Source organism: Phoca vitulina, unplaced genomic scaffold, assembly GCF_004348235.1.
Source record: "Phoca vitulina isolate PV1807 unplaced genomic scaffold, GSC_HSeal_1.0 scaffold2, whole genome shotgun sequence".
NCBI lineage: Eukaryota > Metazoa > Chordata > Mammalia > Carnivora > Phocidae > Phoca > Phoca vitulina.
In genome coordinates, this window is record NW_022589705.1 from 25,792,204 (window position 1) to 25,820,047 (window position 27,844).

At 43.5% G+C, this 27,844-nt stretch overlaps 1 protein-coding gene across 3 annotated transcripts in view; it reads left to right on the forward strand.

The window, feature by feature from the left end:
* The window catches only part of TGFBR3 (transforming growth factor beta receptor 3), a 194,445-nt gene extending 166,969 nt beyond the window's left edge, over window positions 1–27,476 (forward strand). For 2 of the 3 annotated variants that reach the window (XM_032423884.1, XM_032423891.1), the window contains exons 14-17: window positions 2,818–2,938; window positions 13,096–13,137; window positions 15,416–15,523; window positions 27,236–27,476. In XM_032423884.1, the coding sequence (XP_032279775.1) occupies window positions 2,818–2,938; window positions 13,096–13,137; window positions 15,416–15,523; window positions 27,236–27,354 (390 nt within the window). In that variant the 3' untranslated portion in view covers window positions 27,355–27,476. The remainder of the gene's footprint in view (window positions 1–2,817; window positions 2,939–13,095; window positions 13,138–15,415; window positions 15,524–27,235) is intronic. The other variant, XM_032423898.1, reaches the window with a different exon arrangement.
* The last annotated feature ends 368 nt before the right edge of the window (window positions 27,477–27,844 follow it).

The window sequence follows — 27,844 nt, forward strand, 5'->3', positions numbered from 1 at the left end:
TTTGGGAACTGCCCAATTGAAGTAATAAAATCTGTGTTAGCAGGGAACCGTGAGTTTTATGGAGTCTTAGAGAATAAATCCTGACAGTATGACTTTTTTTTTCCATGCATGCTACTTAGTAGTATCTCACAAATGATAAATCAAGACTGTTTTCCATTGAGGGAGAGGTCTGGCTTTATCTTTGCAATTCAGATAGTGTGCGGTGCCAAAAGTACAGAGAGCCGAAAGGACAAGTTCAGTGTGAGGATTAATTTTTCCAGGTCCCGCTGAGACTTGTATTGCAATTGTTTTTTGACCTTCTCTGTGTGAATTATAAGGTTGACTTGTCTCAGGAGGACTTCTAAGGGAAACTAACAAATATTTTAATTTTTCTCAGCTTCATATTTGTTCATCATGTTTGCCTCATATCCCTCCCCATATTGAACCCAGTACATTCTGTTGCCACAACAGAAATCAGAACACTTTGACCTTATTGGAATGGCCGTGTAAGGGGAAACCTGCAAGGTTGATGACGATACCTCATTAGTTGACCTTGTGCAAGAAAGGTGTCTTCTGCCATAGTTTTGTTTCTGTGATCTGCCATGATTTTTTATAATTCCGTATGGGCACTTCTTCTGTAATTATCTCATACAGTGTCAGCTGACTTATAAAACTTTTGTAGTCACATATCAGTCAGTGTCTAAAACTAATGATTGAGCAGTATCAATAAATGTATGTGTGGAATTCTCTCTTAATATATAAGTTGTAAGATAGAGGTACAGAAGGAGGAGGAAAAATTACATTATTGGATAGATTACCACTGATCTGAATGCTTTACACTGTTATATTCCCCTGGGCATCCATTCCTCTGACAACACCAAAGAAAATTTTATACTACATATGACAATGTAGCAAATCTGATCATAATCATTTGGGAGCATGAATGTATAAGATGATTCAGATTATGTTCTTTAGGTTGCTTTTGGAAACATTGATGCCTTAACCTTGTGGACATTCGCCTTCCAGGGACCACCAGTGGACTGTGGTAGAGTCATGGGGAAGCTGAATGCTTGGCTGTGAGATACAGCTGCTCCCTGCAGCCAGAGGATGACTTTTAGGAGCTAGAGATCTAGGAGGGGAGGCCTGGCAGTTACTAGGGGTCTTTACTGTCGGCTTGTTTTTTTTGTTGTTTTTTTTTTTTTTTGGTGGCTTGGTTGTTATCTGTCTCTGAGCCTGGCCTAGCACCATCCGTAGCATGTTAGTGTGTGAATATTAATCCTAATATTTCCCTCCGTAACATTCTATGGAGAGCTCTAAGTCCCAGTGGATGACGTGGGATGTGAAGTCCCTATTTACACCCAAGGCACGAGAAACTGGAAAGGGCATGAGGACTGAGAAGGAAGGCCTGCTGCTTACTAACAAGACTTGAAGCAAGTCCCCTGACCTCTCAGAATCTGCATGGCTTCATCTGGAAGAGTGAAATAATAGTACCTGGCTTCCCTCGGGAGCAGAGGAACAAAGGAGACAGTAGATTTGACAACAGTCTGCCATTTATAGAGCAGTGGCTTCAGATGAGCTGTTACCACTGTCTTTGTGTTTACTGCTTGTAGTTAATATTTCCACAGTTCTAGTGACTTCTCAGATGATAACACAGAGCCAAAGAATCTTCCTAGGAGGAGTTCTCAAAGATCGCTGAGTCCAGCCTGGCCCTTAGCTGATGAAACTAAGGCTGGAGTTGAGTATCTTATCCAGGATGGAGCTGTGAGTTGGACGTACAATCGTTGACCCTTACTTAACTGAAGAACTGATAGCACAGTAAGAAGGCTTTTCCTAAAATGCAAATCTTTTCAATAATGAGGCCTTTCTACAGACAATCTGTTGTTTCCCTGTGCAAGACGCTTGTTGAAAAGGCCTTTCTCTGGGCTTTGAGGGAGAGGAAGTTGTCTTCTTATAATACATTGCTCAGAGCAGCAATGACAATAAAGCCAAAAGACTTTGCTCTTTTGTGATTTGAAATTTATTAGCTTTGGGGGATGGCTTGCTGTAGGCTTTTTAAAGGATAGATCTATTTCTTAACAACAAAAGCAAGTAGATGTCATTTACATTAGAGTTTCACCTATTGATGAGCGTAGACAAGGAACTAAAGTTATTTTTTAAAGAAAAAGGTACTGGAGTGTGATCATACTTTTTAAAAACAGGTATACCGAGCTTGGGCATGCTAATTCTAAGTTTGGGGCCTGAAAATAACTGGAAACAACTGTTCTCATGGTCCCCACAAGTGGGTACAATTCCCCAGGGCTCCAGTTTGGAACACTGTAGCAGACGACCCTGGAAAGCGTCATTCTGAATGAGCCTATACCAGGATTTAAAAAATCAAACAAACCGGACAACATGATTATCTTTTTGGACAACAAATGTAAAATCTGTCACTTTCATAAGGCAGCACATGAAGTTTCCCACAATCACAAATCACAAACAGGAACCATTTATGTGAAGCCAGCTTGGTGAAGGGCCAACACTCATCATATAGTTTCTTTACTTTTCAGACTAAATAACACTAAAACCTCTAGTTGTTTTGTGGGAAGATGGGGAAGAAAAGCAGTGTTTATAAGCCATCCAGTGATATTTGAATCTTCAAGTGCAGCTGAGACTATCCTGGGTCTGCCACTATATCTCCCAGATTATTTATGGTTCTTTGGAAAACACCCAGATCTCCTGTTTTTCTGTGGTAAACAGCTGTGAGCTGTCTGATAAGGGGCGCAGGACAACTGTGCAGGCCGAGCGGGTGCAGGCTCTTCAGAGTGACCCCTGACCCTGCTTTGCTCTGCCTCTCTGCAGTGTGTGCCCCCGGATGAAGCCTGCACCTCCCTGGACGCCTCAATGATCTGGGCCATGATGCAGAATAAGAAGACATTCACCAAGCCCCTCGCTGTGATCCACCAGCAAGTAGAAGCTAAAGGTGCGTTTTGGGAGGCTCAGTCAGAGAATAGGGGCCTGAGGGCTGCTCCTTTTAAGAAGCTCCAGTATTAAAACAATGAAAAAGAAGCAGTAGCTCCAATACTATAAATCAAAGTACAGTTGTATTCAAAAGATACATTAAGGGCTAGGGCGCCTGGGGGGCTCAGTCGGTTAAGCATCTGGCTTCAGCTCAGGTCATGACCTCAGGGTCATGGGATCGAGTCCTTAGTTGGGCTCCTCACTCAGAAGGGAGTCTGCTTCTCCCTCTCCCTCTGCCGTTCCCCTCACGCATGCGTGCGTGCACATGCTCTCTCTCTCTCATTCTCTCTCAAATAAATTAAAAAAAAAAAAAAAAGGGGCCAGTTAGTAACTTTAGAAAAGGATTTTTGCCAAAGGAGCCTTTTATATAGTTGGGTCTGCTCTGCCTTACAGCTGAGTTATTAGTGATAGGTTTGCCAACGATTTCCTCTTTTAAATATTAGATCAAAGTTGTCCCTATCCCAATGTCACTCTCCCTTGCCATTCAAATATCTTCCTCAAGTATGGAGGGAAGCCTCCGAGGTCCTCCTCGCATGCCAGGATTGAACAGCCCACAGCCCATCTTTCATGATCTACTAGCAGTGTTTGTGCTGAGTACAAGCTGTCCCAGGGCTGTGTCCAGATCGCAGATGCCTTTGTGGGGGGGAGGGTGTTGTGTTTGTGAATACCATCCATCTTAGGTCAGAGCAGAAGAAAGGTTGAGAACTACTGTCCAAATGCATTTTTATAATTCAGGTTTCAGAATTGTACACAGTCACATTTGTTGCTTGAAGCCAAGGGTGCCTCTTCCTACACACATAGGAGCATTCAGCAGTCTGCACTTTCTTGTAGGAGAAAAGGAAGGTTGCCGTCCTAGGAGATGTGGCCTCAGGTGGCCAGGCAAGGCAAAGCCAGACCTAGTGTAGGCCAAGTCAGCCAAACCAATAGAGAAGCAGAACTGGGCTCCACGGGGGTGTTAGGAATGGACCTGAGGCCCTGTGGACTGTGGAGAGCATCTGATGGGATGGGCATCACGACTGAAGGGCACAGGGCAAGAACACATCAGGCAGCTGGCAACATCTGGGGGGGGGGGTGGAACCAAAGGCACATTCAGGCTATCTGGGCAGCTACATTTGTCACTAAAAACAACCTATGACTACCTAGAAACATTGTCTAAGGGTGCCAAACTACGAGAGGTCTGGGAGAGTAAAAGTGGATTCCTAGCCTCTGGGGTTAGATATTTCGGGGCTAGGTCTCTGGGCCTCCTTCCACCACCCCAAGGGGCAGAGGAGAAACACGGCACTGGAGCCTTGATGAAAGCCAGCAAGCATCCTGTCTCCAGTTGGTAAGCATTGGCTGGGAGACCTGCTGGGTGGAGCTGCTACCACGTCTAGGCTTGGGGGTTAGCCCTGGGATGGACCTTCTGATCTAAGCACTGTTGGATTTGGCAAGGCCAGGCAGCAGGGGCTAATAGAATAAGCACACAGTACCTAATAGAATGGATGCTGTCTACTTTGTTCTTTGGTGGAGTGACCTTTGTGAAAATAGCAGTGCCATTCTTGCTGACATATCTGGTGGTGGCATCTGCCCTTTTCCTAGGGGCATGCTCACTTTGGAAAGGCAAGAGAGTATAGTGGGGAGGGTGTGGCTTAGAGTCAGGAGCCTGGGGCACAACTCTTTCCCTGCTAACTGGCTATGGGACTTTGGAGATCTCTCCTTCTGTCCTTGACTTTCATTTTCTATATCTGGAAAAGGAAGGGTTTAGACCAGATGGCTTCCAAAGACCCTTCAGCTGTAACACTCAGCTCTACTGTTTGAAGAAGCCAAATAGATTTTAATTCATTTCCCAGTCATCCCGAAAGGGGTGTGAAACATACATAGTAGATGTTCATTAGTTCTTCAGCAACACCTTTTGTTGTTGCTGTTTGTTTTACTTTGACTGATTGGTTTTCAACCATTTTATTTTATTTTATTTATTTTTTATTTATTTGACAGAGACAGACACAGCGAGAGAGGGAACACAAGCAGGGGGAGTGGGAGAGGGAGAAGCAGGTCTCCCGCCGAGGAGGGAACCCGATGCGGGGCTCGATCCCAGGACCCTGAGATCACGACCTGAGCCGAAGGCAGTCACCCAACCGACTGAGCCACCCAGGTGCCCCGGTTTTCAACCATTTGAAACAGTGTACCAGCCACAGTCCTTCTTTAAATGGATTGCCCAGGAGCACCTAGGTGGCTCAGTTGGTTAAACATCCAACTCTTGGTCTCAGCTCTGGTCTTGATCTCAGCTGAGGTCTTGATCACAGGGTCATGAGTTCAAGCCCTGCATTGGGCTCCATGGAGCCTACTTTAAAAAAAAAAAAATTGTTTTGTGTTTTTTTTAAATTTATTGCCCAAAGAGTTCCCTGTTTATTGGGTCCAAGGGGAGGAAATAAGTAAATTAATTGGGTTGCAAAGTATATCACAATCGGGCAACAGCTGGCTGCATTTTGTACTGCGAAAGTGGTTTAACAATAACAACCGCCACCTCGTACTCCATCTGTTACTCTTACCTATTTCCAGAGATATAGTTCTGTGGGTAACTGATGGCAGCAGCCTGCTTTTTTTTCTATGCCCGACAGTAATTGGGCATTAATAATGCAGTAGTATAACTTCTAGTAATTCATTCATGCTTCTTTTAAGTTTGGTGGTATTTTTCTAAGTAATTCCTCTTGTAAATTAGGTAGTTCCTTTTATTTAAACTTAGTGTAATTATCCTGAAAGTTCAGTGTTCTTTTACATAAAAGTTCAAGAGGAAAGTTTTACCAAATATCAAAGCAGTTTCACGAGAGTAGCTTTTAGTGGAGAAACGTGCAGTGAAGAAAGTTCATTGCTTAGGTTTGTTAAACAAATGCAGGTTAGACTATAGGCCAGCTTCCCAGGCGCTGCGTGCAAATGTGTGTTCTAACTGCACTGAGTGGGGTCGGTTTTCTGGCAGTTTTCAGCTCTGTGAGTGACTCCTCCCACCTTTTATGTTTATTTTCTTTTGACTCTGGAATCATTTCTCCATGAGGCAGGCCACTGGAGTCTGTGCTTTCCCTCTGCCTCTCAGTGAATTGGAATAGTAACTTGAAGTGGGAATGTGACCATTTGCCTAATAGCATTAGTTTATTTGAATAATAGCAGGGTCATGATCATTCTTCCTGCCAGCTTTGTATGTTACTGTTGTAAGCCACAGATACTATGGTATCTCTGGAAGTATCTCTTACTGGAATGAATTTTAGGGATAAAAATTGCTCAAGCAGTGGGATGTTTCACTGTCCTCTTTTTTTTTTTTTTTTTTTTGTAAAGATTTTATTTATTTATTGGACAGAGAGAGAGAGATAGCGAGAGCAGGAACACAAGCAGGGGGAGTGGGAGAGGGAGAAGCAGGCCTTCCGCCGAGCAGGGAGCCCAATGTGGGGCTCGATCCCAGGACCCTGGGATCATGACCCGAGCCGAAGGCAGACGCTTAACGACTGAGCCACCCAGGCGCCCTCACTGTCCTCTTTTAACCACACAGATACTCTTTGAAGGCTGTGCCAAAGTTCCAGGTCTCCATGGTCATTTGGTCCATCTTATTTTTCAACACTTGGGTTTTCTGGGGCAACAGCAGATAAAGTCTCTGGTTATTGGCTTCACAGCCAAGCAGAGAGCTGCTCTGTAGCTCCCAATACCAATGGTGTGGACACATTTCAGGTGGTGTTTCTTCCTTCTGTGGACAGAGAGAATAGGCCAAGACTAAATAACTCTGGGTCCCTCCTCTGGGCCACCATTTTTAATGGAACTGGCCCGAGCCTCTGCAGCACGGAACCACCATCTCAGTCCCTTGGGAACCAGCACTGGGTTAACATTCTTTTGCTGCTAAAACTTTCAACAGTAGATGACGGTGCTGGTGGTGGTGATAGTCATAGAAATGACAACAATGATTATCTCACATTTACTGAGCATTTACTTGGTACAAGGCTCTGTGCTAAATGCTTTGTGTGGATCCTCGTATTTAATCCTCATAGCCCTTCTGTGAGGCAAGTATAGAGCAAGAATAAGTAACTTGACCAAGGTCACACCACATATAAATAAATGGTGGATCTGGGATTCAAATCCAGGCACTTTGATTCCAGAGTTTGTGCCTTTCTAAACCCTTTGCCTTATGCTAGGTGGAGGTTGATTCTAGTTTTTAATAAACTACAAGCAACATTGACATCTATCTCTTGACATCCTCTTCCCACTTCCTTCTCCTTTTCATGCCATACATATCACATTGGTGTTCAAGTTCATACCCAAATACTCTAATTGACTGTGAACTGAAAAGATGAAGAATTTTAGGAAAAAAGTCTGTTCTCCAGAGGGTAAGATGTTGGGAAACATGGAAGCTGTTTAAGAGAGTCTTAAAATTTAGAAGTTCTGTGACTTTGAATTGTAACTCACAAAAAAAGCCCAGAAAACATGAATACTTTATGCACATTATGGTTTATGGCAAAACAATTAAAATAGTTGAGGTAGTGCCATCCTGCCATATTTTCTGAAATATTTTGAAGTATAGGCATGTTAGTGCAGTTTGCTTTGGATGCTGTGACCATTTTTGTGGCATTTGAGAACAGTAGGGCTTACACAATAAAAATGGCTATACCACGTCAGTGATAATTTTTTGAGAACGGTGAAAGGGAAAAGTTATCATTTTTCTGAAATTTAGGGCACATATAAAAAAGTGAGTGAGAAAGAACAATAAACATCATTCCCAAATAGGCCATGATTTATGTACGACATGTAATTCTTAGCAAGTTAAATGTTCAAAATACTGAATTTCCACTACATAACTTTTCAAAAATAAGTGTGCTCAGGACAGCACCTGGCATATCATGGGCACTCAGTAAATATTAATTTCCTTTCCTTCCTCTTAACCTCTCAGCCAAACTAGGTTTTTGGGGAGAGTAGGGGTGGACGGGGAATGAAAAGGAAAGTTGTGAACGTCAGTTGGAAGTTAATCCAAGAGAGGCATTACTTTTTGGAACACATTTGATTTTTCCAGAACAAAAATACTCTAATGCACCCAGCCAGGTTTTGTCCTCAGGCTGAGGTAGAGATGAGGAGAAGCTGAGGAGAAAGATGGTAGAAATGCCTAATGGACAGACTAAGTCATTCAGTCTTCATCCAAGGGAGAGAGGTATCATAGGGACTTTTTACTTTGGAATATATATATATATCTCAACTATATACAAAAATAGAATAGTAGAATGAAGTCCCATGAATCCTCCTTCTCGTTTCAACAACTACCCATTTATGGCCAAACTTGTTTTATCACTTTCTGTCCCTAGATTGTTTTGAAGGAAATCCAGACATTTCATCTCATCCATAAATATTCCAGTATGCACCTCTAAAAGTTAAGAACCACCAAAAGATTGGGGTGCCTGGCTGGCTAGTTGGTGGAGCATGCAACTCTTGATCTCAGGGTTGTGGGTTTGAGCCCCACGTTGGGTGTGGAGATTACTTAGAAAAAATAAAATCTTAAAAAAAAAAAGCTCTTGGGTAAGGAACCAATGATCAGATCATTTAGGAAGACTACCCTGAAAGCAGCATGAAGTTTGGTTTTGGGGAGATGTACACAGTAATAAGATATAGATGACAATTAGGGCTATTCCAAAAAATGTTTATTGGTACCTATTATATGCCAGGCATACAGGAAACACATGACCCTGTCTGTAAGGACTTTACAGTGTCAGGCAGGGGTTCACAACCTTGACTCTGTTGATGCTTTTGAGCTGGGTAACTCTTTGTTGTAGAGGGCTATCCTGTGCATTGTAGGATTTTGAATAGCATCCTTGGCCCCTACCCCCTAGATGCCCATAGCCAACCCCTCCACTACCCATTGTGACAACCCCAAATGTCTCCAGACATTTCCAAATGTCCTGGTGGGGTGTGTTGGGGGGGGGGCAAAAATCACCCTAGATAAGAACCACTGATCAAGTGGAAGGGTGCAGATAAGTGACCAGGCAATTGCAGTGAATGCCATAAATATTGAAAGAACCCAGAGAAGGGGATTGTTTACAGTGAAGTTAATAAAAACTGTATGTTAAAAGAGATCTGCACAGAGGCCTCTCTTCATCTCCCTATCTCTCCCTCTTTGCCAAACACCAATAGATGTGGGTACCGAGTACGCACCTTGTTTCCCTGCGGGCCTGCTTGATCCTACCATGTTTAGGAGAACTGAATTGAAAGCTGGAAGCTGAAAGCTGTGGTCAGTTACTCATGCATAACCCCAGAAATATCCCATCTGTGAAAACCATGCCTAACCATCTGAGGAGGGAAATTTGGTTCTAGAGGCACACCGAAATTTGCTCAAGAGTATATGAAGAGATTTAATTCAGAATGTTGATTATAGTTTGTTCTTTCTGCAAATAAATCTCTGTTGTTAACATTCTCTTTGCAGCAATAGCAAGGGTTCCTTTCTTACAATTTTACCCTTAAACCAAAAGTAAATATTGCTGTGTTCCCCTGTTTTCCTTTCAGCATGCCAGCTCGATTATAGGGTTCCGGTGGAGATCAGACTCCTTTAGTCATACACAGGGGTTATTGGGAATTTTTGGAACAAAAAAGAGGATAAAATCCTATAACCTTAGTGCTGCAGCTTGTACTTGTTATTGTTTATGGAGGAACTTCACCCAGGGGAAATAAGCAACAACTGTTTCTATTTAGCGCTGAGAGAAGTCCCCTATTTGGGGTGGGGGAGAAGGATTAGATCATAGCATAAGTCCATTAAGAATTTTAAAACAATGCCATCCATCACAGAGGCCTTGCTCTAAAACCCACATTCTCACATGTGAGGTCTCCTTAAGGGAGAGTCATTATTTAAAACCACTTAGAGATTCTGAGTGACAAAGTTCAGCCATGGGTGGTTGATTGGATGGAACTCTTCCCAGAAGTGTGTATATTTCTCACACGGTGAACACTATAGAGACCTTTAAATGCCTTTGGACTTAGTTCAGTGAATCCAACCACTGCTTCTTGGAAGTAGAATTTTGTGGTTAGATACCCCTACTTCATAGGGTTCTCGTGAGTTTAAAATGAGAAAATCTAAGCGAAGGCTTTTTGTCAGTTGTAAAACACTACACACATGTATAAATGGAAGGCATCACCATCATTATTTTATCTCTGCCACTAGGCTGATGGGACCAAACCCACTGGAGACAGTTTCTTGTGTTATTTTGTAGTTGGTGAGTGTTATGCATACTGAAATATATTTTCTTAAAAAAAAAAAAAAAAAAGATTTTCTTAAAAGCTTTCAGTTATTTTAATTTTAGTAATTTTATTTACAACCTGCGCCACCACGTTGCACAACTCTGGGGGGCACCATTCCATTGTGGTGGCTTTGCTTCATCCTGTAGCATTCCTTCCCCTAGAGCTGGACCCGAGCACCCCATGCTGCAGGAATGTAGGCAGCCCAGCTGAGGTGGTTAATCCTGAGAATTTACAATCCTATGTAGCTTCTTTATTTTTATAAACATGACCTCAAATGCTGCTGGTTTGGTCAGTTTTTCACAATTTCTTTTGCTCCACTGTGGATTCCAACACAAGGTATGTGTTCCTTCTTCACTGAATGAAAATGGAGACGAAAAGAGAAGCACTAAACACTCACCACTTGCCACTCGAAAGGGCAGGGGCAGAGTGTGTCCCAGGACGCAGCACACTTTTTCTGGGAAGGGCCAGCTGGTGAGTGTTTCGGGTCTGTTCCTCGCACAGTGCCTGCCCTGACAATTCCGGGCTGCTCCTACAGCATTGTAGGCATGAACAATATACAAATGATGTGTGTGGTTATGTTCAAAGAAAACTTTATTTATGGAATTTATTTATGGAATAGGTTTGACTTTCACATACTTTTCATATGTCATAAAATTTTATTCTTTGGGGTTTTTTTTCCAGTCACTTAGAAATACAGAATGTACTCTTAGTTCACAAGCCATACAAAAATAAGTGTTGGGCCATGATACAGCCACTCTGCCGCCCCCCCCCCCCCCGTTTGTGCTGTTCTCACTCTGAGTCACAAGTAGCTTCTTAATCAGTGCTCCCCTGCTAAGGACAGAGCAACACTCCCCAGTCATGTAGCCTCTGAAGCAGAATCTGGAATTTGGGTTCAGCCCCTGCCCTGATGCTTTCCAGCTGTGACCTTGGGCAAGTCACATGATAGCAGAGTCTCAGGATGCTCGTTTGTAAAATAGTGATAAGAATTCTTTTTCTGCCTCTCTCACAGGGCTGGTGTGAAACTCAAATGAGATTTGAACACGAAAGCATTATAGAAATGTCAAAGCATACAAGCACTGTTGTATAGCCTTGTTCCCAGCTCCCTCTGTTGTCTCCATTGTCAACATTCTAGTCATCCTTCACCGATTTCTGGCAGGCCTGTTCCATGCTAGGCTGAGCCCTGGGATGTCCAGATGAGTAAGAACTAGACCCTGCCCTCCAGGCAGAAAAGAATCTAGAGAATTACAATGTGATGGAGTATATGTAGGACAACTGAGGGGTGGAATAAGCCACGTGGGTAGAGACTGGCCCTGCTGGGGTGGAGGTTGGAGGGAGAGTCAGAGAAAGCCTCCCAGTGAACATACCAACAAAGCAGGTCTGAGGGAGGAGGGTATTTCAGGGGATGGCTTGCAAAAGTATGATGATCAGAGCAGCATAGAGAATTTGGGGAGCTTAAGTAAGTATGAGGAGCCCAACATGGGTGAAGGGCCCATTAGGAAAGGAGGCTAGCAACAGGTTGGTAGAGAAGGAAGGCAGAACTTTTGTGTGCCAGGCTGGAGTTTAGATTTTTTTCCTATGAGTGCAGGAAGTCATGGAGCAATTTAATCAGGTCAATAACATAATCAACTCTGGGCTCTGGAAAATTCACTCCGAGGGGAAAATATGGAGGAGGAAATATTTGGGGCAGGAGCAGGGGCAGTGGGTGGAAACAAGGAGACCAGTTAGGAAAGCTCTGTAATAATGCAGATGTATGATGAAAAGATGCTGAGTGGCACCTGGGTGGCTCAGTTGCATCCAACTCTTAGTTTTGGCTCAGGTCATGATTGTGAGATTGCCCGTCAGGCTCCACTCAGCACAGAGTCTGCTTGTCCCTCTCCTTCCCCCTCTGCCCCTCCCCCTGTGTGTGGGCGCGTGCTCTATCGCTCGCTTAGATAAATAAATAAATAAATAAATAAATAAATAAATAAATAAATAAATTCTTGTTTTTTTTAAAGAATTTTTTATTCATTTGAGACAGAGAGAGAGAGAGAGCATGAGCAGGGGGAGAGGCAGAGGAAGAGGGAGAAGCAGACTCCCTGCTGAGCAGGGAGCCGGACATGGGAGTTGATCCCAAGCCCGAGATCATGACCTGAGCCAAAAGCAGATGCTTAGCCATCTGGGCCACCCAGGCACCCCTAAATTCTTATTTTTTAAAAAAGGAGCTGAACTATAGGATAATAGCATTAAGGAAAGAAGAATAAGGACACTTTTACAAAACTGATGTACATTTTTTCAAAGATCTTATTTATTTACTTATTTGTTTATTTACTTATTTATTTGAGTGAGAGAGAGAGAGGAAGAGAGAGAGGAAGAGGCAGAGGGAGAGAGAATCCAAGCAGACTCTGCTGAGTTGAGCATGGAGCCTCATGCAGGGCTCGATCTCACGACCCTGAGATGATCTGAGCCGAAACCAAGAGTCGGATGCTTAACCCACTGAGCCACCCAGGCACCCCACAAAACTTGTGTACGTTAAAAGAATTTTTTGAAAGTGGAAAAACATCATGAATACACTGGAGAAATATGGTATTTAAAGGTATTGAATCCTCTTGTAAATAAATATAAAGGTGTACACACACACATACATGCTGTCAGACTCAAATTCCTTAAGTTTGCCTTCAAGTTTTCTTCAGATTGGAGAGCCTGTACAATTGATTGTTGACAAAGTACAATGCTTAACATTTCTGAGTAGCCCATGTTACAGTTTTGACATCTAAAGAGGATAACTGACAAAGATTTCACAGAGTATTAACCAATAGGAAAGTGTCAATCTCTGCTGAGATTGTGATGAACTTTTGCTTAAAACTTGGTTTCTCTGTGGAATACATCATCATTTTTTTTTTTTTTTTTCAGAAACAGGTCCAAGCATTAAGGAACCGAGTCCAATTTCTCCACGTAAGTCTTTATGCATCTATTTCGAAAGGAAGCCTCTTGGGCTTTTTATAAGAATGAGTTGGTTATAGAGCATTTGGCAAACTTTGAGTTTTGATAAGAAGACCTCTGCTCTCATTCCCTGTCTCCCCCTTTTTTTCATAATCTCATACTTTTTCCTTTCCTCTGTCTTTCCTTCATCCTCTTTCTTTTTTCCTGTCTGCCACTTTTAAATGTGAATTTGTGGACCCACTGGCATGTGTGGCCTTAATGGGAAGGTAGTAACTTACTTAGCTTTAGAGAGAGTTCATTATTTGTATACTTATACCAGTTGTGATCTAAAACCAATAAATCACAGCTATGGGAGTGGTTTGCTTTACTTGTCATCGATAGTAGTTACCTGCTCAGGGAAGTAGTGCTAAGGGAACTAGTTGCTGTCTCTTTGAGACGATCTCTAGTCCAGTGGGGGTGTGCAAGGAAAGGGGAGGAGGGGGGACTTGTAAGAAAAAAAAGAGAAGAGACCAACTACTACAGAATGATGCATTGGGATTTGTCTGAGCCAATTTTGTCACCATACGGAAGAAAATTCTAACCAAAAAATATTCCGGTGACTTACCCGTGGTTATAATTGGCATTCAGGCAGGACTATAACCTGGGCTTTCTGGCTTTGCACCCATAGCTCTTCTAGATGGTGTTGCCTTGTGGGGAGAATCTATGCTTTATTCTTTCCTACAACTCTCTAGGTTAGTCTCCATGGCTCACCTCATACACATAACAGTCTGGTGAGTTCCTTTATGCAAAGCACTACACCGTTACAATTAAGTGTCTTACTTCAACAATATCACGAAAGAGTATCATAAACCCACAAAGAGACACATGTGGATATATTTCTTTCATACTGACCCAGCCTGATTTTCATAAATGACATCTCCATTTTTAGAATTTCAGAGGAGTTTTCCTCAAAACTTTCAGTGGTGCCCCATTTTTGCATCTGTAAGCATAAAAAGGCAAATCATCTTTTAATACCTACAGACTAAATTAAGTGGAGTGTATGGTTTGGTTCGTCTTAACCGCCAGAGTTCTTCCCAGTTCATATTCCTTCCTCGGGATCCCCAAACCTTCTACAAACTCCTTTTGTTTACTCCCTGCCTTCGGCAGGTGAAGCAATGCTATCCCCATTTCCAGAAGTTGACACACCAAAGGGCATATGGCTAGAAAAGTAGCCATCAGGACTTGGAAATTCCAAAATTCCAAAATCTTTGGCAGCATGGCATACTTTTCCTGAGCCCTTACAAGTTCTGGGGCTGCTCGGAGGTGGGGAGGGGGGTGTCACATTTGTCCATACAACCAGATATTTTACACTGAAGTAAGATGAAAGGCAAAGAGATTTAATTTACATAGAGATCAGCCGGAGTTGCTTCTGACTCAAGAGGAACATAGAAATGGGATTGAGATAGTAGGGAGATCCTACACCCTAAATTTACATTTTAAAAAATAGACACCCTAGAAATTTTATTCAACTGAAAACCCTGTCTCTTGGAAGCTGATTTTAACTTCTTATAAGTGATTCATAGAAGGTAGTTCTCTTAAATGAAAGGAAATGTTCTATTTCTGTGGCCTGGAATTAATTTCAAATATAAACATCTTTGCCAAGTGGAGGAACAATTGGTTCTATTTATATGTTTTGCTGACCATAAAACTGACATAACGCCACATTGAGAAGTATTTCCGTCCCCCTCATAGAAAGATCACGGTTAGAAGAGTGTTAAAAAGTAGGTTGTTTTAAATGACACAATACAGAATTGTTAGGATGGAGGGTTTGATCTGAGGGGACCAGCGAAACGTTAGAATCTATAGGAATAGTTGATCCTTACCTTATGTTTCCTCCTTGTCCACCCCCTATCTTCCTGTTACCTCTCATACCTATAAATGTCCGTGAAAATGTATTTGTAGATTATTTGAAATGTGTTTTCTCTGTGTTTTCTTGTCTCGTTGTTGGAAGTGTTTGATGAATAAGAAGCAATGCACCACATTTCGATAATGGGAGCTCACTTCATTTTCCAAAGCATCTTCAAACTGAGGATGCAACCTGAGGCTGTCTTGGAAATCTGATCATTTCATTTTTCTTTTGAGGAAAAAAAATGTGCAAGTTTTAAAGACATTGCATTTGGTTGGGATTCTCATTTTGTCCTCATTTTCTTAGTCCGTGCCCAGCTTTCTTGACAGTGCTTGTGAAACAAATACAAAATTGCAACATCTGGTGCAGACTCACTGAAACTGTACTGGCTTCCCTTCCTTATAGCAGTTTTCCACGGTCTGGACACCCTCACCGTGATGGGCATTGCGTTTGCGGCGTTTGTGATCGGAGCACTCCTGACGGGGGCCCTGTGGTACATCTATTCTCACACAGGTGAGTGTGACCATTGAATATTAGTTGGTGTGTGTCCTATGTGTCTGCCACACAGCAGACATTTCAGTGTTTCGTGACACGGATGAGTGGATGGAATAATAATGAACGAGAGAGAAAGGTCATTCCCACAGTTTGCACATGGACATATTTGGCATCAGTTGGGTTTTGCAAAAATATTATTTGCTTTAAGCACCGTTAGAAAAGGAATGTTTACACTATGCTAATTGCAATTGAGATGTTGGTGAAGGTTAGCTACTAATAAAGCTATTTTGTGGTTAGGGTTTAATTAAAGAAAATTGATGTAGACAAAATGGAAATATAAACCCTTCCCTCAATGCTCAAGACTTCAGTACAGATGTATGAATGGGCAGGAAGTGAAAAAGGAAGCTAAGATTTTATTACCATATTTGCCAAGAGGCTGAGCACTGTCCTCCAGAGTCCCCGATCTCAATGACTTCAACCAGAATTTCTTGACCCTTTTAAAACCCATGCCATGTCCTCTTTTTTTTTAAGATTTTATTTATTTGTCAGAGAGAGAGAGAGCACAAGCAGGGGGAGTGGTAGGCAGAGGGAGAAGCAGGCTTCCCACTGAGCAGGGAGCCCGATGCAGGGCTCAATCCCAGGACCCTGGAATCATGGCCTGAGCTGAAGGTAGACGCTTAACCAACTGAGCCACCCAGGCGCCCCGCTATGTGCTCTTTGATAAGCATAAAATTCTCATGTCTTTCTTCTGTAAAGTTATTTAAATTTTTTTAAAATATATTTTCATGAATTGCAAACAAATAAAAATGGTGAAACAAAGCACTTTGTTTTCAAACTATGTTCCTCTTCCCCCAAAATTCTGATGTGCCCCCGCACCCTTCTCTTGCCCCTTCCCCTCAATCCCAAGGTTGAAACCTTCTGGCCTGAGCAGAGAACCTGTTCTGACCCCAGTACAGAGGGCAGGCCTGGCAAGGGGGGTCTAGTGCAGTGGGGAAGAAACAAATGGACTGCCCTTATGTTACTTCTTAGTTTCCGTGCAGATAGATATAGCCAAGAAAGATACGCATTTGGGGGTATGTCTAGTGAGCTAGCTGGGCTTCTATGTCCTTGGATCCTTGCAGTTTACACTGTGAACCCAGGTAAATTGTGCTTGATTTATCAGTCAGAGGCCGTGGCAGGTTCAGCCTTTCTGTTTAGAATTTCATTAATTTTCCACTGAACCAATGAATGCCTTCATCTTTGGCCTTACCTTGCGCCATTCAACCAGACAATCTGAAAAGAAGACTGCTTTAAAGGGAGGAGAAGTACGGAAGGGCATTTTGAGAAGTCATATCTTAATCCTTACCAGAATTTTCCCTTCAAATACTGCATCCTCCAACTGAGTCATTTTAGATTGTGGCAGAACGAATCCTTTTGTGCCTAGCTTGGGGAAGTCACACAGTCCAAAGCAAAAGTTGAGGAGAGTGTAATAGTGGGGCTTTGAGTCCTCAGATTCTTGTTCCTAGTCAGTGATGTTTGAGGGAGGTATATTTCATGTGAGAGAGAAAATACGACTCTTAACCTTACATGTAATGATTCTGAGGATATACAAACCACTGTGAATCAAGTTAGGAATAGTCTTCCTTGTGAACGCCTCATACAAAGCACCAGAAGGGACAGCTTTTAGCGGAGTAGCATTTTAGAATAAATACTTTGTCACGGGAATATGGACACATTCAGATCGCACACTAGCCGTTTCTCACAATCTTTCCCCATGTCCTGCGTGGCTAGGAGGTTCTAGGGCTGTTGGCAGCTTCTGCTGTATGTTGGGAATGAACTTGAAACTATGCCAAGAAGACTCTGTAGCCCTGAGGATTTTATATGGGCTTAACATGTGCCTGCTGAGCCCTGACTAGCCTTGGCCATTGAGCTACACCCTCAAACCCTGAGAGTTCATCTCAGGCCAGGTAGGGCCAGGAAGCCAGGTCCAGCTACCGCATAGCCCTTGCTCTTGGCACACACCCCACTGAACTCACTCTGATAATCCCCGACTCTCGTGCACAGCCAAGCTCACAAACCTGATAAAAAGCCTTTATTGCTCTGCTCATTAAATTCCCAAGTTTATTGTTTCTTCTCCCTTCCCCCACAAACCAGAGACTGAAGGGGAGGAGTTTTTACATTTTGTTAATATAGAAATAGGCTTGGAAATAGATGAAAGAAAAACAAAACCCCAAAACCCTTCCTGTTATGGTTTCCAGCAATATAAATTACACTGATTTGGAAGTTAAAAGATTTATAGACACTGTCATTTGGGCTCTAACCCTTCTAGCATCACATGTGATAAAGCTTCAGAATGACTTTTTACTAACAGACGTAGCCTCTGGTTCATTTTAAAGACTTCTCCTAAGGGAAGCCAACATCACATGAGTGTGAAGAAGGCTCGCTTCAGACCCCAGTGGTACTATCCTGTCCAGAACTCCTTCGGTTTCGTATCTGGATCAGCTAAGCGGCAAGTTTAGATGAAGAAAGATCATAATGGAGTAGCCAGTGGAGAGAAGTGTGTATACAAACACAGACTCAGTGCGTTCAATTTCTGCAGTAATCTAAGCTGTGGAACTCAGACCTTATATGGCATAATTTGGGGTTCGAGCAGCATCTGCCTCTGTGTCAGAAACAATCCTTAATTTAGACAGATTCTCTTCGATTACGCTTTCTGTTCCTTCTGAACACAGAGCACAAAACCAAGTCACATGTTTGAATTGGGGTTATCTATTTACATACCTGTAATGTGTGTTAGTCTAAGAAAGCTGGATCCCTCCTTTTTCATACCATAGCTTTGGGCACCATAAGGGATACTTCCTTAAGGCCATATTAACCCTGTTTGGAAAACTCCATTCCTAAAACTTAACTTTCTCTACTGAGATGGTGCGAAAGAGAAGGAGCAGTTGGAATGGAAATGGTGCTAGAAAGGAACCGTGGAATCTTGATGCTCCTGAGAGCCGTACTAGTTCAAGAGTCCCAAATCTGTAGTCCATGAAGGTTTTTTTGAGGTGAGGGGCAAAAGTATTTACTTTTATTTTTTAGTAAAACTTTCTAGCCTTATCACAGTAGTACCCGCACATAGTTTAAAGGCTGAAATAGTTCTATAAGAACTATTGTTCATGTTATGAAGGACATGAGTCCGCTACTGCCCCACTCCCTTTTCTTGCTCCTCAGAGCACCATTTTTGACTCTTAGCTGATTATTTTGGACATTAATCCATAAGTCGAAATAATAGGAGTATAATATCGCCACTTCTTATCACTTTTAGGCCTTTTCTGTCCACCTCCTACACTGGAAAATGAGAATTTACTTCCTTTTCATCCCTGTGCCCCAATTATACATTCATGCCCCTAATTGCCCCCCTATCTCCACCATCCTCCTAACAGAATTATACTGAAATTTGGGGTAGATCAGTATTTACTGTTTACATTACTATGACTACCTAAATGCTAATCACAATTTAGCTATGTAATATATTATTGTTCCTTCTGCATGATTTTTTTTCTTTTAGAGAGAGAGAGAGAACATGCAAGTGGGGCTATGAGGGGCAGTGTGCAGACGGAAAGAGGGAATCCCAAGCAGGGAATCCCAATGTGGGGCCCAATCTCACGACCCCGAGACCATGACCCGAGCTAAAACCAAGAGTTGGACGCTTAACCAACTAAGCTACCTAGGCGCCCCATTCCTGCATGACTTTTAATTTTCCCTAGAATTAATGATCATCTCCCCCCGCACACACATGAGCTTAATTTTCTGTATACTTCTCACTAATTCATCTGTTGACTCTCTGCCAGTGGACTCAATTTTCTCTTAACACATTCAGACAACAGAGCTTCTTCTGATTCATTTCCTTCACTAAATCTTTCCTGGAGCCTTCTTACCCGTTCCTGTCTGAACTGGTCACCCTCTCTGTTTGGACACTGCTATCTTCTTATATTCTTTCACCACCATTCTGGGGGTTGCCTGCACTTTGGAGTTTTGAATGGCTTGTATCATCTATCCCATGTCTTCCTCCTTCTTCGTTGAAAAGGTACATAAGAAGTAAATGTTTGTCACACCTTGCATATCTGAAAATATCTTCAGTTTATACAAACACATGGTAGATAGTTTGGCAAAGTATAGAATTTTAGGTCATAAATAATTTTCCTTCAGAATTTTAGAAGCACTCTTCATTGACCTTTAGCTCTGAAGATTGCTTTTGGGAAACTCAAAGCCATTCAGATTCCTGGCCTGTTTGTTGTTGTTGTTGTTGTTGTTTTGGTTTGGTTTGGTTTGGTTTTTTCTGGAAGAAATTTTACAACAGTCCTTGATTTAGGTGTATTTTCATACATTATGCCAGGCATTAACCGAGTCCTTTCAGTCTAGAAACTCATGTCCTTGAGCATTAACATTTTTAGAATTATTTGTTTTCTCCTATTTTCTGTGTTCTCTCATTCTAGAAATCATTTTAGAATTGAATCTCTTGGGGCACCTGGGTGGCTCAGTCAGTTAAGCATCCTACTCTTGATTTTGGCTCAAGTCATGATCTCAGGGTAAAAAGAACCTTTTGAACGATCACCTAATTTTCCTTTCTTTTCTGTTTTCCACTTTTTCCCTTAATTTCTAAGAGATTTCTTCATCTTTATCTTTTAGTTTCCTACTGAATTTTTATTTATTATTTATTTTTTATTTTTAAAATATTTTATTTATTTATTTGTCAGAGGGGTTGGAGAGAGCACAAGCAGGGGGAACAGCAGGCAGAGGGAGAAACAGGCTCCCCACTGAGCAGGGAGCCTGACACAAGACTCGATCCCAGGACTCGATCATGACCTGAGCTGAAGGCAGATGCTTAACTGACTGAGCCACCCCAGGCGCCCCAGTTTCCTACTGAATTTTTAAATACTGTATTCAAATCTTTAAATTCCAAAATATTTTCCTATGAATCAAAAATATATATCCTATTTTTATCTCATGAGTATAATATCTTATCTCTCTGAGAAGACTAAAATAGGATTATCTAAGAATGAGTAAGTTCTGAGCTTGTGGATGGGACATATTGCTTGTGAACTTCCCTTAGGGTGATCTGGCTGGGCCTTTTATCGGAAGAACTCCTGATAACACATCTTTGGATCTTTCCTCTTGAGCTCATCAGGTTTTCAGTAAAACAGGTTTTCCTGTTTTCTTTCTCGAGGGTGTAGATCTGGCTGTCAGTGTTCTGGGGGTCCTCTTTCAGCTGGGTTCTCTGCTCTCAGCTGTCCTGGTGTTGGTCAGACTCTCCGTTTCATCTTCTGGAGAGTAAACTTCCTGTTTTCCTCCGGGGCTGAAGAGGGGCAGGGGCCCACCACACAGAGTAAAGAAGGGGATTTAGGGAAATCTCACTGCTACTTATACGGGAGTCAGCCAACCCCAGTGCTTGCAGCCCCATGTTTACCCTCTCTTTTGGGGTATCTGATGCCACCATTTCTTGAGTTTTTGAGGGTTCTGGGTTATACCTTGGTTGTTTCTCAGCTTTTCTTACTGTTGGCATAGGTTCTGGCTCTCTTAAATCTGCTAGGTCACTCACCCATTTCTTCACCAGTTTCCAATATTTTACTGCTGTTGTCTCCATTCCTATTTTTCTTCTTCTTCTTCTTCTTCTTCTTCCTCTTCCTCTTCCTCTTCCTCCTCTTCCTCCTCTTCCTCCTCTTCCTCCTTCTCCTCCTCCTCCTCTTCTCCTCCTCCTCCTCCTCCTCCTCCTCTTCCTCCTCTTCCCCTTCCTCTTCCTCTTCTTCTTTCTTGCAGGTTTATGCCTTTTAAGTTTGGTGAGATTTTCCTCCAGGCCTGTGTGTAGGTTGCGATTCTGTACCAGTTAATGTCTCGGTCTCTTGATATCCTAATTGTAATGATTTCAGTAGCTCACCCTGTAAGAAGAGTGAACTAGACTATTTTTAGTTTAGAGAAGTTTTCAGCTGCTGTTTATCAGTTTCTAAAGTTGTGCCTCCCCATTCTCCAAGCTAAAACACTTTCCTTTTGCAAACAAATCCATGCAGGAGGCTGGGTTAGATGTTGTCATCATTTATCTTTACTTTAACTTGCCTTATGGCCCCTGAACAGAATGTACTCAAATTATCTGAATGTACATCTTTTTATCTGATGATAATAAGAGGAAGAAGAGAGGAAGAGGGAAAAAGAAGGGGGTCCTGGGGGGAGGCCGCCCTCCACGTGTATCTGTACAACCCTTGGACTTGAAGCTCTAGTTCCACTGCTAGCCTTGTTACCTGAGCCAGGTATATTAACCACATTTCCTTTTAGTAAACATAAACCTGATCCCTATTCCCCAGGATTGTTGGCAGTAAGAACGCTTAAGCAGGAATGCATGTGAAAGGTCTCCTGAACTCCCAAGTCCTCCAAAAATGTAAGATACTGAAGGTTTCTCAGATGTGTAGGCAGAGAAAAATCTAAGAGTGGAAGGAATGCTGCATTTCACAGAGCAAAATAAAATGCTGAGGTCTTGAATTAGGTGTGCCTTTCCTAATCCCTCAGGCTTCTATTCAGCAATCCTGAATTGAACCAACTGTGTGGTTTTTTTTTTTAATTTTATTTATTTATTTGAGAGTGAGAGAGAGAGCACAAGCAGGGGGAGCAGCAGAGAGAGGGGGAGAAGCAGGCACCCTGCTGAGCAAGGAGCCCGATGCGGGACTCGATCCCAGGACCCCAGGATCACGACCCAAGCCGAAGGCAGATGCTCAACTGACTGAGCCACCCAGGCGCCCCCATACTATGTGTTCTTAAAGCAGAAGTCAAGCACATCCTTAGGTTTACCTGAGTCAGATAAGAGCTTTTAATTAGGAGAATCTGTGGGGGCTTCCTATGTTTCTAGAAATCTGAAGTTTCTTCAGGCTCCCAAGTTTAGTCCAGGTGAAGAGAGGAGCAGCAAGACAGGTATGACTAAAGTAGGGGGCAAGAGACTCAGTCCCGGCGATCAGAAAGATCCAGGTGGGAACCCAGGTGCAACCATAAAGACGGCAGGATCCACCGTGTGTAGAGTTAAGAAGCTGTTGTACATTTATGACTTAATAAAATAATTCTAAAGGAAAACAAAACAAACAAACAAAAAAGTAAGATAGCTACAGGGCGCCTGGCCAGCTCAGGTGGTAGAGCAGGTGACTCGATCTCGGGGTCGTAAGTTGGAGCCCCACATTTGGGTATAGAGATTCCTTAAAATAAAAATCTTTTTAAAAATAAAAAATAAAGTAAGATAGCCATAGAAAACCAAAATGCAGGTGCAAATAGGTTGGCCATACTGCAGGAATATAGAAAGAAAGCGATAGGATATTCTGAAAGGTCTTTTTTTTTTTTAAAGATTTTATTTATTTATTTGACAGAGAGTTAGTGAGAGCAGGAACACAAGCAGGGGGGAGTGGGAGAGGGAGAAGCAGGCTTCCCGCCGAGCAGGGAGCCCGATGTGGGACTCGATCCCAGGACCCTGGGATCATGACCCGAGCCGAAGGCAGATGCTTAACGACTGAGCCACCCAGGTGCCCTATTCTGAAAGGTCTTAAAGTCCTGCCTTGCAGGACGCCTGGTTGGCTCTTTCTGTTAAGTGTCTGCCTTCGGCTCAGGTCATGATCCCAGGGTCCTGGGATCGAGCCCCACATCGGGCTCCCTGCTCAGCGGGGAGCCTGCTTCTCCCTCTCCCTCTGCTTGTGCTCTCTTTCTCTCTGTCAAAAAAATAAAATCTTAAAAATAAATTCATTCATTCACTCATTCCTGCCTTGGAATATTTCCCCCTTTCCTCATAAATTATAACAACATCAAATTTACCCCTCCTGCTGAGTTTGCCTGCAGAAGGAAAGTCTTTTAGCTCAGAAAGTAGGGAGGGACAATTTTTGAAAATGATAAATAGTGATTGAAAATTTCTATAAACTAATGGTAGTCTAGTTCACTCTCCTTACAGGAGTAAGCTTGTAAAATAATTACAGTTAAGATATCAAGAGATTGAGACATTGATTGGTACATAATTGCAAACAACACATTGGCCTAGCGGACAGTATCTTTTTCTTTCCAGCATCAAGTAATAGTAAATCTAAATCACCCCCAGGCATATGGTTTTCAATCCGGTGCTTAAGTATCTTCCAAGAAAGAGATTCCATAAATTCCCCTTATAACTAACCAATCCCCACAATCAGCAAGTTCTTTTCTCTGTGACCTAAATCCTTTTTGCTACCATTTAAACTCATTTCCTCATGTTCTGCCCTCAAGAGAGATAAAGAACAGCTGTCTGCTCTTCTTTATAATAATCCTCTTTGGGTGATATTTGCAAACTTTCTCCTTTGGGCTAAATGTTTGAGATTCCTCTCACCTTTCTTTAAAATTCTTCTGTTGTTGTTTCCCCATAGAGCCTCTCTGTGTTATTCACATCTTTCTGTGATAAAGTTTCTTCCCCACGACCTGCCATGCTGAAAGACACAGAGATAAGAATCCAGTTGTAAAGTAGACTGCCAAAGGTGGCAGGAAATCAGATTTGGACAACTCCATGCCAAGCAAAAGAAATAAAACATTATCCCTTAAGAAATATATTTTTCTGTTTCTGAAAGCATCTTTGGCAATAGCTCAGCTCAGCCACAGGCGAATATGTGAGCTGGGTCAAATTAGTTCTAACACACCCTCCTCCAAATGCCTCTTCCCTTACTACCCTTCCTCCCCACATCTCTCTTCCTCAGTGGGGTGTGAAATTTTAGGAGCAAAGTGTGAAGACTGAACACATTTCTTCTGATGGCCAACTGTGATGTTTATGAGCAGCAAGGATCCTTCCTTGGACTCCTTATATTTGCTAAGTGGGGCTACTCTGCTTAGTCCTGTGGTCCTCGCTGCCCATCTTCTCCAGAAGAAGGGTGGTTGTGTTTGTCACCCAAGGGATGTGTTAGAGAAAGTCAGTGCTCCAAGAAATGAGAGGTCACCGTGATAGCAGAAAACCAAAGGGCCCAGCTCAGAAAACCCAGGGGAACTCCATTGGCTTGTTAAGCAGAAGTGTCTGCACATTAAACTTTGTTTCTCATGGTGACTTTTTCTGTAGCACCACCTCTATCAGACAACGAAAAACTTTGTCTTAATTTCTGAGAAGGTAAAAGTTTTTAATAACTTGGTTATATTGAGAAATCTGATGTCTTACATGTGAAAACAGCCACCACGGTAGAAGAGGGTATTTTCCGTATTTCTGGGCAGATTCTCAGATGAAGATTCTCCTTGGCTTGGCACATTATTGGCTCAAAGTCAGGAGATGATTTTTTTTCCTAATTTTTTCCCCTGAAGTGTAGTTGCCACACAGTGTTACATGTTGCAGGTGTCCAACATAGTGATTCCTCAAGTTTATACATTCTGCAACGTTCCCCGCAAGTGTAGCTACCATCTGTCAGCATATAATGCTGTTTCAAAGTCAGTAGATTATTAGGTTAAATTGACTTGTACACCATGGTGAAACGCATCCTGCAGTCTTGAGTATAGGGGGCTTCTTTGTTTTGAGCTTTCATTTTGGACAGTGTTTTGCATTAGCACCAGAGTTTCCAAAACTGGAAGTTGAAAGACCTTTTTAATAGGCACTGATTAAAATAAACTGGCATGGCAACAAATTGTATTTGGCAAATAGACATCAGAAAGCAAATATTCAGACTTCCTGGGCAGGGAGTAGAACTGGCACCTTTCCTGACTCAGAATAATCAAGCACATGTCCAGGTCTGGATGAGACGCTTGTTCATTGTCGACAAATGAGGCAAGGCCATCTTGCTTTAGCTGCTATCAGGCTGCACAAATGAAGTCCAGGTGAGCCAAAAGGAGAGGTGAAGTGTCGATTCCTCCTGCTTTTCTGGTATAGCCTCTATTTAAATGGGGAAAAGATGTTTTTAAAATGTGCTTCACGCACAGCCACATTCGTCCTTCTAATTGATAACATAAGGATCCAGCTGGGTGTGGATCAACATGTGGGTTTAAGGGAGCTGAATTTTTTAAAATATATCACGAGTCGTTCAGGTCTCTGTAGGCTTTTGGTTTTTTTTGTTTCTGGGTTTTTGTTTTGGTTTGGTTTTTGACATCAGAATAGCTAAGAGATTTGATTTCCTTCTAGAAATATGCTCCCACTCTGGGGAAAGTGAATTTCTGGCAGAAAAGTCACTGTCAATAAGGCAAATTTCCCCATCTTTTATTACATACATCCATGCAGGGTAGAGGGCAATGCTGGGGAGGGGCCAAAATATAGATTGCCTAAAAAAAAAAACAAAAAAAAACCCAAGAAGAGTGAAAACACAGTTTCTCTGCCTCTGAGGCATATTGACCCCCTATCCCCTCTCTATCCCACCAATCCCAGAAGAAAAGATAATCAGAGGAAATCCAGCACGGGACAAATAATGCAGCGAGCATATAAATGCCATGAGGTTGATGCCAGCATGTGTGTGGTAGTTGTGTGGTTTATGAAATGGGTGACAGGGAAATCTGTAACCAGACGCTAGGGCACGAGCCGGTTCTACATTTCGCAGAGCTGCTTTTTTGGCAGAGTCTTTTGAGGGGCCCCAGCAAGGGAATGGAAGTAACGGGCTAAGATCCTGCCCTTGAAGCGTAGAGCCTTTGCTCTGTGAGTTTTGTTTTAATGAAGCGGCCAGAGGGTTGCTTATCTCTCTGGCTGATAGCTGTGTATTTCAGCATGACAGGAAAGAGGAGGCTCATTCATCAAGAGACCTGGCCCTCTGGGGCTTCCCACATTGGGGGAGGAGGAGCGCCAGGAGACCGCTGACCAGAAGTTTATTAAGTTTATGCTGTGACTTTTCAGAGAACGTGCAGTGTTTTTCGTTGGAGCGCTGATCACTTTTCCCTACGCAGAGCCATTTTTTGAGGGCCGCCCTGAGACCATTTTCGCTGAAGAAAAGACTTCGCTCTAGGGCCTTTTGCAGTGCTAAATGCAAACCATGTGTGTGACCCCAGGGGTTCCTCCTCCTCCAAAGCACTGCACATTTGGCACGAGGAATGGGCTTCGTTAAAATGCAGTGGGATGTGTCATGAAAAGTGGGATGCTTCACGTGTTAGGAGATATTCTCGCTGCACCCCCAGCGAACTGCAGGATGGAGGAGGTGGTTCTCTGGCAACCACGCTCCCCGCGTGCGATCAGCTCAGCTCCTTCCCCGCAAAGATTTTTCTGGGAGCAGGCTTGCCCTAGAGTCCATTTCTCAGGTGAGTTGTGGGCTTGGGGCACACAGCTCTCTCTGCTACAGCCCCAGCAAAGTCGAGGCTCACCACCCCCATTTTGAGCAAGTCGATTCAGAAGAAGGCCCCGCGAGCGGCCAGGCCTCTGTCGCTACGGTGTAAACGTGTCACCCTGCAGACCTCTCCGTGCGAAGAGGCCGGCGGTGTTTCCTGAGTCCAGGGCCCCAGAGCACACACTGCGTAGTGCACACAGTGCACGTGGTGGTGGTTTCTTCACGGGGCCGAGGCACCGAGATCCGGAGGCTTCAGTGGCCTCTGTCGGGTCTTAGTCGCTAAAACTGCCCATCAGTCAGCTTGAAAACCCTTCTCTTCTCGCCACGCAAGAGGCTTTAAAAACACCAACACACCGAAGGCCTTTCTGTGGGAGGCCCGGTCGGCTTGCTTCCGCCCGCGGCGCCCAGAGAAACAGCGGATGAAACGGGCGGACGGGGAAACGGTCCGGTCAGGGATGCACACACGCCACACGCGTCTTCCTTTGTCCCTTTTCTTCCTTCCCCGCAGGGGAGACGGCGGGCAGGCAGCAAGTGCCCACGTCGCCGCCGGCCTCGGAGAACAGCAGCGCGGCGCCCAGCATCGGCAGCACGCAGAGCACGCCCTGCTCCAGCAGCAGCGCCGCCTAGCCGGGGAGCCGCCAGCGCAGCCCGGGGCCCGCAGCGCGGCCGCGGCCTCGGAGGACGGCGTCGCCGCGCCCCTGCGAAGAGGGAGTGATTTCCATGCCGAGACCACCTGTCGTATTCGCCCCCCCCCCCCCCCCAGGGCTAACCCCCGTGTGACCCCTGGACTTCCGTAGCGCACTAGAACTCACGCGAGAAAGCCGAGGTGGCGGCCTTCTCCACCAGCCCCGCACAGGCTTGGGGGCTTTCAATGTGAAACACATGCCAGTTTTCAAAATGCTGCTTTGTCCAGGTGAGACTATCCGTAAATTGGGGCCCTGAGATTTATCCTGACGCGAGGAGTCGGTAAGAGGATAAGAAGCAGGCAGTAGGACCCGGGAGGAGATACGGCCGAAGGTTCTTGGGTAACTGAACCAAGATGTAAGACGACAGGAGTACTTCAGGATTTTCTAAGTGTGTTCCTCCACGTCTAATCTGCACCTTCTGGATGCACACT